This window comes from Miscanthus floridulus, chromosome 3 (assembly GCF_019320115.1).
Source record: "Miscanthus floridulus cultivar M001 chromosome 3, ASM1932011v1, whole genome shotgun sequence".
NCBI classification, from domain to species: Eukaryota; Viridiplantae; Streptophyta; class Magnoliopsida; order Poales; family Poaceae; genus Miscanthus; species Miscanthus floridulus.
In genome coordinates, this window is record NC_089582.1 from 34131352 (window position 1) to 34144630 (window position 13279).

General features: G+C 42.0%; 1 protein-coding gene across 1 annotated transcript; it reads left to right on the forward strand.

The window, feature by feature from the left end:
• Nucleotides 1-302: 302 nt before the first annotated feature.
• Nucleotides 303-7475, forward strand: LOC136543498 (uncharacterized). The gene is made up of 4 exons (XM_066535927.1): nucleotides 303-393; nucleotides 1075-1312; nucleotides 3318-3785; nucleotides 5887-7475. Exons 3-4 carry the CDS (start codon nucleotides 3353-3355, stop codon nucleotides 7473-7475), a joined length of 2022 nt encoding a protein of 673 aa, XP_066392024.1. The 5' UTR covers nucleotides 303-393; nucleotides 1075-1312; nucleotides 3318-3352.
• Nucleotides 7476-13279: the final 5804 nt, after the last annotated feature.

Here is a 13279-nt window from a genome sequence, read left to right on the forward strand (position 1 = left end):
TCAGGCAGATATATAACGAGGAACAGAGGAGCCTTGCTACTTATTTGAAAATTCTGCAGCAGCCCGTTAGCTGGTTCCAAGCAAAGAATCGTCTTTTGTTTTCTTTTTCTCACCCAATAAGCAAAGAATCATCTCTGATGAGCATACAGACACACAAAAGAAAAGTTTATCCGAACATTTGGCTAAAAAGCAAAGTTTCTGTGGACTACCACCACCAGCTACTTTTCTCACCCAATAAGCAAAGAATCATCTCTGATGAACATTTGCTTCTGTCTAGACTCTCCCTCAGACCCGTCCTCACACACGCACACAAGCACAACACTCGCTCAATCGTCGGTTCCATCCGTTTGGCTTCTATCTCCTGCTGCTGCATGCAAATTCAACATAACCGAGGTATGTAATTTAATTATTGGATCTACAATGTATGTAATAACATATGCTCATAATCATGAGAAAAACAACTACTTTGAAATTACATGCAATCTTTGGTTTGATCCATTTTGCGTTCTACATATCTCCCTGCCACGTATTTGAGAAAAAAAAACAACTGATTTCTGCTGCATATTCGAGAAAAAAATCTATATATGCCCTGCTACTGCATGCCAAATAAATATAACTGAGATATGCAAAGATCCCTTCCCGCGTAAGTTCAAGTTCATCGTCTCTGCTGCTATGCTGCATGTAGCTTTTGCCCATCATGGAAATCAAATGATCTGGAGAAGTGAATACATCATACGTATGTGGCATAAAATTTACGATACATGGATAATTTATATGTTCTTAAATACCCCTTCTGTGCTGAAATATGATGTATTTTTAGTTGGTTGAACTCACATTGTCATAAATTTCACAAAAGTTCTAGAAAAAAGAACAATAATATTTATGACATCAAATAATTAAGCTTCCTTAGACATATTATTATGAGATAAAACGTACCCCTTTTGATGTAATAGAAGTTAAGATTTTACTCTGCAAAATTGGTCAAATAAACTTAAGATAATTTGATATAGAAAAACTGAAGATCTCTTATATTTCGGAATTGAGTGAGTAGTTTCAATTTTGTGTGTTGATCAGGTCAGCGGATGGAATAATGATCGATGGGTTAGATTCCATATATAATCGAAATGGGATCGGTCTGCTGGTCGTTGGCATCGGTATGCATGGACCATTCCCTTCCAAACTGAAGCGGAGGTTGCAGCATTATTTACTGTTGAAGATACAGTTCTGGTACACCAGACAAATAATCGACCAAGCTAAGCCGAACTGACTGGCGCGGCCGGTTACTTCAATCCAATCCATCATGCGTACTGAGGTAAACCACTGAGAATTAGCAAGATCTCTCTTTTACGATGATCTCTTCACCAAGGCTCAGTGATTCGTACAGCAAAGTCGTAGCTCTCAATTTTGAAATTCATTTCTTTTTATTTTTTCAAATGTGACACGGTCTACACCAAAGTCGTAGCTCTCAATTTGTGCAACAACTTTGTAGTTGATAATATTTTTATTTGAGGTTGTATGGAGTTAATTTCTCAAAATTTGAAATTTAATGTCTTTGAATTTTTCAAATGATAAAAATTTGGGCCTCTAAATGGCCTCAAATAAAAAAAATAATCAACAACAAAGTTATAGATAATGTTCAAAGCTACAACTTTCGTGTAGACCATGTCAACATCAAAGGTTGTTTGAAAAAATCTAAAATGATTGAATTTCAAAATTAGAGAACTTAAAACAAATATTCGAACCTCTAAACAATCTCAGATAAAAACATTGTCAATTATAAAGTTGTACATCTTACTGGGACTATAACTTTAGTATAGACTATGTCAACATCCGAGACCATTTGAAAGAATCAATTTTACAATTTTAAAATCTGGTAACTGAAAATGAATATTTGAGCCTTTAAAATATATTAAATAAAAATATTTATCAACTACCGTGTCAAGCTCTACGTAATTAACATAAAGTTTATATTCATATGAAAAAGCTATGCCATTTTATATATAAGAGAAGGGAGAGACCGAGTGATAGGTGGGCTCCACTGTCACGTTAGCGAAATCATCCGAGAAACCACTTTGAAATGGTTAAGGAGGGTATTGTATCTGGTTTTAAAAGTTCAGGTGTGTATGTCGTTCTATATTGAAGTTCCAAGGGGCTTTGAAATTAAGTGACTAGTTCAAGGGGTGAATCGAATACTCCATTAAATAATTATACCCAATGTAAGGGATTTATTTTTTGGACAAAAGGGCAATTTTATAGCAAATAGCCACACAAATTTGGTATGTATTATATTGTTGCTTGTCATTTATATCAAATAAAATGGTCCTTTACTTAACGTCTATACGTGAAAAAATTAAATTGATTACCAAATGAAGTCAGGGCAGATGTGTCTTTTCTATTATAATATGTCTTATAATCTAATAGAATCAGTATGGGGTTATTTTGTTTATTACCTTACCCAGGCAACGTTGTCTCACCAGTCAGCAATCCAGGCTCTCAATTTTGAGTGTCTGGTGGCCAGATTTGTTGCCTGGCAGGCATCAAGATTCAACGATTGACCTCAGTATAGTTGTAAATTCATGTGTTGGATGTGATAACTTTATAACTATCTACAATGACTTTAATTATCAAGTTAGGAATGTGTACAAATAGGAAACTACACAAATTAATTAGCTATCTGTTAAAAGCATCACCAACAGTCCCCAATACCTCGTCCGATCCCCATAAAACTATTATATTAGGGATACTCATGTTTTTTTTGCTCCAACAATTCCCCAATACCTATCCTTTTTTTTGTGACCAACAATATTTACCTCATCTCCCCTCAAATAAAGAGGAGGGGGGGTTGCATCTCCCCTAGTGTAGCATGTGGCCCACCTAAACTTTCACTTCTCAGCTATCTTTTTTCTTACACACCTATGGGACCTACCTTTCATATTAGTATTTGGAAAGATATATTAGGGTACTACCGTAGCAACTCCCCTAATATTCACAAAAAAAAAATATTTGGCTACCCCAATACATATATTAAGGATACATTATTGGAGAGATGCTGGAGATGCCCAGCTATAAAATTCAGAATAAATATCTACTATACTCTTTTCATCAATTAATAGTTCCTAAATTAAATATAACGTATAGAACTTTAGCACTCTAAACTTTGATGTTTATAGTCGATGTTTAATTTAACTGTTTATTTATCCATTTGCCTTGAGTTTCTACTATTTATACTGAGCATCTACAAAAGACATCAGTTTTAATATGTACTTTTTATTTCTTACACCACACCATACTTATATGTACATAACTGCAATCAACAGTGGTAATTAAAGGCGCCTAGGGAATCAAGTACACGATGCAGAACATCAAGAAACTCTGGAATGAGTGGGAAATTCAGTTCTTGGTGCTCCTCAGTTTCACATTACAGATTTTCCTCTTTTTTACTGGCAGTCTTCGGCGGCGTAGCACCAACATGTTACTTAATTTCATAATTTGGATAGCTTACCTAGGTGCAGACTTGGTAGCAGTTTATGCCCTTGGCTTTCTTTCAAGACATGAGGATACAACTACTGGAAGTGACACTTTAAGAGGGGTCCACCAATTAGCTTTCTTTTGGGCACCTTTCCTGCTCATACATCTTGGTGGACAAGACACAATCACCGCTTTTGCCATTGAGGACAACTTTTTATGGTTGAGACATTTGCTGAATTTGATTGTTCAAGTTACCCTTGCCATCTATGTATTTTGGAAGTCCATTGATCAATACAGTCATCAACTTACAGCTTCAGGTATCACTACGGGACTCAGTGAATTTGCCGAGTGCCAGGGGCACTCGGCAAAGCCCAATTTGCACTCGGCAAAGGCTTTGCCGAGTGTTGCACTCGGCAAAGAGCACTCGGCAAAAAAAGAGTCGGCAAAGACGTCTTTGCCGAGTGTCTTTTATCAGGCACTCGGCAAAGCCTTTGCCGAGTGCCGACACTCGGCAAAGTTGGAACCGAAAAAAAACCCGAAAAAAATGGAAATTTTTACCCAAAAAAAATGGAAATTTTTTTTAATTGGTGGAGGCCCCCACCGGTCAGCGCCTATCCATCTCCGGCTTTTTTCGCGTAAATTTCACGGCTACGCGGCCGACGGGATTCGAACCCAAGACCTCTTGCTGCGCACAAACCTCCTCTACCACTACACCACACTGTCACTTGTGTCTAGAATCCGTTTTAGTTCCCAATATATTATACTAAACCGAGTGTAAATTGCTTATTTGAGGCCGTAAATGAATTCAAATCAAAAAGTGGTCAACTACAAAGTTTCATAAATTTTTGAGATCTACAATTTTCATTTAGTAAGTTTTTCCATCCGAGGTCGTTTGAAAAATTTGAATTTTAAATTTGAGAGATTCAAACGTAGTTTTGCATGATAAGATGATTTCAAATCAAAAAGTTGTCAACTACATAGTTTCATAACTTTTGGAGATCTACAATTTTCATTTAGGAAGTTTTTTCATCCGAGGTCGTTTGAAAAATTCAAATTTTCAAATTTTCAAATTCAAACGTCATTTTTGCATGAAAAATGATTTCAAATCAAAACGTTGCCAACTACAAAATTTCATAACTTCTCAAGATCTACAAAGTTTATTTTGGTCATTTGTTCATCCGACATAGTGGTAGTAACATTGTTCACAAATCATATATATCTCTCTTCTATTTTCATGAAATTAATATGAGAGATGTATATTTTATGAACAACGTTATTGTCGCTTTGTCAAATAAAGAAATGACCAAAATAAACTTTATAGATCTTGAGAAGTTATACAACTTTGTAGTTGAAAAGTTTTTCATTTGAATTCATTTAGGGCCTCAAAAATTGATTCGAAAAACTGATTTGCCGAGGGCCAAAAAAATACACACGGCAAAATACCTCTTTGCCGAGTGCCAAAACATAGGCACTCGGCAAAATACGGCTTTGCCGAGTGCTAAAAAAAAACACTCGGCAAACTGAGAGTAAATTGCTTGTTTGAGGCCCTAAATGAATTCAAATCAAAAAGTGGTCAACTACAAAGTTTCATAACTTTTTGAGATCTACAATTTTCATTTAGTAAGTTTTTCCATCCGAGGTCGTTTGAAAATTTTGAATTTTAAATTTGAGAGATTCAAACATAGTTTTGCATGATAAGATGATTTCAAATCAAAAAGTTGTCAACTACATAGTTTCATAACTTTTGGAGATCTACAATTTTCATTTAGGAAGTTTTTTCATCCGAGGTCGTTTGAAAAATTCAAATTTTAAAATTTTCAAATTCAAACGTCGTTTTTGCATGACAAGATGATTTCAAATCAAAATGTTGCCCACTACAAAATTTCATAACTTATCAAGATCTACAAAGTTTATTTTGGTCATTTGTTCATCCGACATAGTGGTAGTAACATTGTTCACAAATCTTATATATGTATCTTCTACTTTCATGAAACTAATATGAGAGATATGAGAGATGTAGATTTTATGAACAACGTTATTGTCGCTTTGTCAAATGAAGAAATGACCAAAATAAACTTTGTAGATCTTGAGAAGTTATACAACTTTGTAGTTGAAAAGTTTTTCATTTGAATTCATTTAGGGCCTCAAAAATTGCTTCGAAAAAATGATTTGCCGAGGGCAAAAAAAAATGCACACGGCAAAAAGCTTCTTTGCCGAGTGCCAAAACAAAGGCACTCGGCAAAATACATCTTTGCCGAGTGCCAGAAAAAAACACTCGGCAAAGACGTATTTTGCCGTGTGTTTTTGTTTGCCGAGTGTATTTTATTTGGCACTCGGCAAACACGGTCTTTGCCGAGTGCCCGATAAAATACACTCGGCAAAGCCTCGGCACTCGGCAAATCGCCGGTTTCCGGTAGTGTATTTTTGTCTCTGTTACTGGAATCATCAAGTATGGGGAAAGGACAATGGCCTTAATGTATGGGAACCTAAGAAACATGGGTGGTGCTCTTCAGAAAAACAAAAACACGAGTGGCTCCAATACTAATGAACATGATGGCTCTCATATCACTGAAAATGTGGAAGTGGTTCCAAGACTAGAGCAGGCAGATGATGTTGATTATCTTGGCATTGTTTCTTTTGCTTTGCAATCAGCTCCAGGTGTCCGAGAACTCTTTGCAGGACACACCTTGCACCAAATGGAAGATTACCAAAGGAGTGTACTAACATCATCTAGAATTCGCAAGGCCCACATGCCCAAGTTATTGGAGGTTGAACTTGACCTAATGTACGATGATCTCTTCACCAAGGCTCAGGTGATTCGTACAAAAGGTGGCATCGTACTTCGAAGCTTGTCTCAAATTTCTATGGTAGTCGCTTTTGTGCTCTTCCTTGTAAGCGACCATCATGGATATAGCAGGGCCGATCTTGCAATCACATACTTGTTATTTTCCGGAGCCTTTTTCCTGGAAGCTTGTGCAATATTTTTGTTAGTGATGTCGCCATGGACTTGGTCATGGTTGAAGGCTCGAAGGTGCTGTGGGCTCGCTCATGTAGGCACATCCCTCCTCTCCAGCTGTATCAGGCAGTCTGAGGGGAGGACGCTGTGGTCAAATTCCATGGGGCAGTACAACTTTCTGAGCTATGTGGGCGAGAAGTCGAGGCTGTCCAAGCTAGTGAAGAGGGTGGCGAGGATGACGGCAATCCTAGTCGGAGCCAATGAAGGAAAAAAACCATTGCTGTGGCTGAGCAAGCTGTTGGATACTGAACATGTCAAGGTGGACAAGACGACAATGGAGTCAATCATACAGACAGTGTATAGATCACACAGAGATCACCCGATCAGTCTAGTGGATGCCGAATGGCCTAACATAGGCCCCTTCCTCAAATATCTACTGCCCGACTTTGGAGCCAGTCTAGGTTATGGCATTGTGTGCTTTCACATATTCACGGAGCTATACTTACAGCACACTTTCATAGATGATATCGGTCACTTGGTAACTGCATGCCGCAATGTGTCCAACTACATGCTCTACCTTGTGGTAACACGACCTGAAATGCTGCCTGTCAGTGGCACCACCGGACATACCATAAAATTGTTTCTTGACAAGATCGCTCATGAAGATTGGCACACATCGGACCGTTTCACCAAATTGTGGAGAGCCAGAGATCTTCTGCGACGCTTGGGTTTATCATCCGAACCTCCGGCATGCAGAGAAACGCTGGAGGAGATAATGAGCGTCTGGACGAAGCTGCTCGTTTACTCCGCTGGCAAGTCGCGAGCAGCAGTGCATGCGACGTCGCTAAGCACAGGAGGGGAGCTCATCACCTTTGCTTGGTTGCTCATGGCGCACAAGCAGCTTGGAGATGTTGGACAACCGTATGCCTTCATTATTGGCGATGTTGGTCCTGTTAATCCATATATTCATGAACCCGTTGCATCTAAATTCGAGCCGACGTCGCCGCCTCCATTCACGCCGTCGCCGTTGCCGCCTCGGGCCAACGTATAGGACTTTAGCACTCTAAACTTTAATGTTTATAGTCGATGTTTAATTTAACTGTTTATTTATCCATTTGTCACTGTATTAATAAAAATGTCGTCTGGTGGTCATAGCAGCTCTCCGACTCCTCCGTATAAGCCCCTCAGGTGGAGCCCTGCCAAACACCCCCTTACTCATTGCTATTTGGTTCACCTGTGATGACCACGACGTGATTGCCTAACAGCCTTGACGACAGCTAGGAGCGATGTTCGTGTCGCCTATGAATAGGAAGGTCCACATGTATATGTTTCTTTGTAACACTTGAAGTGTAACATTATTTTGTGTTACTACAAGGTATATATTTGTAACACATTTTATATGTTCCATTTATGTGTTACAACATAGTACACTTTTGTAACATTTTGCTTGTAACATTAATTTTGTGCTACTATAATTATTGCCAATAACACATTTTTTATAAAAAAAAGTATTTTGTGTTACAACCGAAGTCTGTAACACACTATTTGGTGTTACTATGAAATTTCACTGGAACACATTGATGAATATGTTACAAGAAAGTGATACAATATCCTTGTTTTGTAGTAGTGTGAGTTTAACTATTTATACTGAGCATCTACAAAAGACATCAGTTTTAATATGTACTTTTTATTTCTTACACCACACCATACATATATGTACATAACTGCAATCAACAGTGGTAATTAAAGGCGCCTAGGGAATCAAGTACATGATGCAGAACATCAAGAAACTCTGGAATGAGTGGGAAATTCAGTTCTTGGTGCTCCACAGTTTCACATTACAGATTTTCCCTTTTTTACTGGCAGTCTTCGGCGGCGTAGCACCAACATGTTACTTAATTTCATAATTTGGATAGCTTACCTAGGTGCAGACTTGGTAGCAGTTTATGCCCTTGGCTTTCTTTTAAGACATGAGGATACAACTACTGGAAGTGACACTTTAAGAGGGGTCCACCAATTAGCTTTCTTTTGGGCACCTTTCCTGCTCATACATCTTGGTGGACAAGACACAATCACCGCTTTTGCCATTGAGGACAACTTTTTATGGTTGAGACATTTGCTGAATTTGATTGTTCAAGTTACCCTTGCCATCTATGTATTTTGGAAGTCCATTGATCAATACAGTCATCAACTTACAGCTTCAGGTATTTTTGTCTCTGTTACTGGAATCATCAAGTATGAGGAAAGGACAACGGCCTTAATGTATGGGAACCTAAGAAACATGGGTGGTGCTCTTTAGAAAAATAAAAACACGAGTGGCTCCAATACTAATGAAGATGATGGCTCTCATATCACTGAAAATGTGTAAGTGGTTCCAAGACTAGAGCGGGCTGATGATGTTGATTATCTTGGCATTGTTTCTTTTGCTTTGCAATCAGCTCCAGGTGTCCGAGAACTCTTTGCAGGACACACCTTGCACCAAATGGAAGATTACCAAAGGAGTGTACTAACATCATCTAGAATTCGCAAGGCCCACATGCCCAAGTTATTGGAGGTTGAACTTGACCTAATGTACGATGATCTCTTCACCAAGGCTCAGGTGATTCGTACAAAAGGTGGCATCGTACTTCGAAGCTTGTCTCAAATTTCTATGGTAGTCGCTTTTGTGCTCTTCCTTGTAAGCGACCATCTTGGATACAGCAGGGCCGATCTTGCAATCACGTACTTGTTATTTTCCGGAGCCTTTTTCCTGGAAGCTTGTGCAGTATTTTTGTTAGTGATGTCGCCATGGACTTGGTCATGGTTGAAGGCTCGAAGGTGTTGTGGGCTCGCTCATGTATGCACATCCCTCCTCTCCAGCTGTATCAGGCAGTCTGAGGGGAGGACGTTGTGGTCAAATTCCATGGGGCAGTACAACTTTCTGAGCTATGTGGGTTGCGAGAAGTCGAGGCTGTCCAAGCTAGTGAAGAGGGTGGCGAGGATGACGGCAATACTAGTCGGAGCCAATGAAGGAAAAAAGCCATTACTGTGGCTGAGCAAGCTGTTGGATACTGAACATGTCAAGGTGGACAAGACGACAGTGGAGTCTATCATACAGACAGTGTATAGATTACACAGAGATCACCCGATCAGTCTAGTGGAAGCCGAATGGCCTGACATAGGCCCCTTCCTGAAATATCTGCTGCCCGACTTTGGAGCCAGTCTAGGTTATGGCATTGTGTGCTTTCACATATTCACGGAGGTATACTTACAACACACTTTCATAGATGATATCAGTCACTTGGTAACTGCATGCCGCAATCTGTCCAACTACATGCTCTACCTTGTGGTAACACGACCTGAAATGTTGCCTGTCAGTGGCACCACCGGACCTACCATAAAATTGTTTCTTGACAAGATCGCTCAAGAAGATTGGCACACATCGGACCATTTCACCAAATTGTGGAGAGCCAGAGATCTTCTGCGACGCTTGGGTTTATCATCCGGACCTCCGGCGTGCAGAGAAACGCTGGAGGAGTTAATGAGCGTCTGGACGAAGCTGCTCGTTAGTCGCGAGCAGCAGTGCATGCGACGTCGCTAAGCACAGGAGGGGAGCTCATCACCTTTGCTTGGTTGCTCATGGCGCACAAGCAGCTTGGAGATGTTGGACAACCGTATGCCTTCAATGTTGGCGATGTTGGTACTGTTCCTCCATTCATGCCGTTGCCGCCTCCATTCATGCCGTTGCTGCCTCGGACCAACGTATAGAACTTTAGCACTCTAAACTTTAATGTTTATAGTCGATGTTTAATTCAACTATTTATTTATCCATTTGTCACTGTATTAATGAAAATGTCCTCTGGTGGTCATAGCAGCTCTCCGACTCCTCCGAAGAAGCCCCTCAGGTGGAGCCCTACCAAACACCTCCTTACTCATTGCTACTTGGTTCACGTTGATGACCACGATGTGATTGCCTAACAGCCTTGACGACAGCTAGGTGCGATGTTCGTGTCGCCTATGAATAGGAAGGTCCACGTGTATATGTTTCTTTATAACACTTGGACTGTAACATTATTTTGTGTTACTACAAGGTATATATTTATAACACATTTTGTATGTTCCATTTATGTGTGTCGACAGAATATCGTCGGCAGTCTTCCGAGGGGTATCCCATGAAGGTAGATTGATCAGTAGAGAGGCGTGTAATTAAGAACAAGAAAGCAACAGAGACATACGAGTTAGACAGGGTTGGGCCATCAGTATGATGTAATACCTTACTCGCGTGTAATTAAGAACAAGAAAGCAACAGAGACATACGAGTTAGACAGGGTTGGGCCATCAGTATGATGTAATACCTTACTCCTGTGATCTGTTGGTGTGTATTGGCTATCGTATGATATTGCATGAGTTTGGAGGGGGTCCCTGTCCGCCTTATATAGTCCGGGGGGCAGGGTTACAAGTTGGTTAGATCTGAGAGATAACCGAAAAGTAATAACAGATTACAGGAATCATAGGATCATACGTATCCAAACAGATCTCGTAGCATCTTCAGGATATCTTCCTAGTATCTTGCGGAAGGCGCCGAGCAGAGTCGTGCCCCGCAAGGCTTCATCTCATGGGCTGGGCCGCCCCTGGAGGTGCAGCCCATGTGGTCTGTCATCGGTATCGAGGGTCGTACCCCCCACAGCTAGTCCACGAGCGCCTTGTACCCGTTGTGCAACGCCGTCTTTGAGCTTGTCCGAGTAGGTGCGAACAAAGCCGAGCAGTCAAACTCATGATCCGACCACCGTGATGAGTTGCTGAGCAGTTGTGAGCAGTTGCCGAGCAGCGTGAACCGTCGCCGAGCAGCGTGAACCATCGCCGAGCAGTGTGAACCATCGCCGAGCAGTGTAACCCAAGTACGGCTTGCCATAAGGGTGTAAGGAGCTCAAGTTCAAAATCGAAAATTTCTTTGTGGTGGAACAAGTGCGCCCACTTAGAATCCGACCATGAGAAAGGAAGATAGTCTTCTTTAGCTTCAAGAGTCGCGGAGTCTTCTAGATTAAAGCAAACACACTCACCACAAGATGAAGTGTGCCCACTTAGTCCCCGAGCCTGACAGTAGATGACGCAGTCATGTGGTGCCAAGGTCCAAAGTAGAAAAATAGTAGAAGACCAGCCGAGCAGGCAGCCAGTCCTCGAGCGTAGCCTCGAAATGAGAAAAAACACATTCACCGCAAGGTGAAGTGTGCCCACTTAGTCCCCGAGCCTGATAGTAGATGACGTAGTCATGTGGTGCCAGGGTCAGAAACAGTGGTCAACAAGAGAAAATCCCCAGTGCGGTGAGGAACCGAGACATAGTGCTGATGTAGTCCCCGAGCCACAAGAGGAAATCTTGGAGAAATTAAATCATGGAGAAAATACCAGAGTAATGGCTATACAGTAGTAATTACTTAGTAGAAACGGATGGTGGAGAAGTCGGCGAATATTCGGCGAGCCATAACAAATTGCGGAGATAAATGGGCGATACGGGCCGTAGTTACGCGAAAGCCCAGGCAACGGCCCACCTTGCTATTGCGGAGAATTCAGAGAGGTGCCAATCGTGGGAGTGGTTTCCCAAAAACCCTCGAATGCGAAAAGGTGGGGGGAGTGCTTTATAACTATGCCGCTGCACCCCGCGCTCCCATGTTTGCCACTTTGCCATTTCATCTTCTTTCTTAGCCCTCGCATTTCTAGATTCACATCCACGCGCGCTTCCGTCGCCAATCCCCATCTGGATCTGAGAGATGGCGTCGAAGAGGGGAGCTGCGAACCTAAAGAAGGCAAGCCCAAAGAAGGTGAGCACCGGAGCCAGTCGAGACGAAGAGTGGGTGCCGTCGCGCACGGGGGAGGCGAAGCTCAACAAATTGGTGGAGGTGGGCGTTCTTCCTGACCACATCACCGCCGGATGGCACCCGGCCCTCGGTGAGCCCTTCCCCATGCCTCATACCGATGAAGCTATGATATTTGAGGACTACTTTTGGCACGGATTAGGTTTTCATGTTCACCCATTTTTGAGGGATTTGTTGGAGTTCTGGAGAGTCAGTCTGTGCAACCTCCACCCAAAACCATATTGCACATATCTATCTTCATCCATTTCTATGAGGCGTATCTCGGAATCCTTCCCCACTTCAACCTCTTCCGTCACCTGTTCTGGCTGAAGAAGAGAGGCGATGGTGGTTCTAAGGTGGTCGACAGAGTGTATCTTCAGCTACGTGATGGAATGGCGGGCGACTACCTTACTATGCCGCTGAACACATCGCTGAAGGGGTGGAACGCCAGGTGGTTCTACATGAAGCAGAGCCACCCTGTCGTCCGCTGCGACACCGGCCACATCCCGGAGAGCAAGAAGAGCTGGTCGGAGATGCCAAGTAGCGCTGATATGGAGCAAGTGAGGGAGCTCCTTGGCTTAATAAAAGGCATGAAGACCAACGGTGGATTGGTGGCAGTGAGCTTTATAGTGCGCCGTGTCCAGCCCTGCAAGGAGAGGGCTCACGCAGCCTTTGATTTCGAGGGGGAGACCGATGGTACCCGGGAGAGGACAGAGATGCTGTCGAGGGACATAGTGCAAGAGCGGGCTACAGAGCTATTCACTCCATTTGCCTCATTCAATTTGCCAGGGTAGACGAGACCCTTTCACTACAAAAATCTGCCTCCTTAGGTAAATATCTCAATTGTGTGTTCCTGATGCTATTTATCTTCTATCGTTGCCGAGCAGTGGACTAATTCACTTATGTGAAGATCCATTCGCAGGAAAGAGCGGTGTACTTCTTGGGCGTGCCGAGGGGCGATTGGCCGCAGACAGTAGATGCCCGGCCACCGACATAGCCTGAGGAGGGAGCCATTAGCATCTCATCG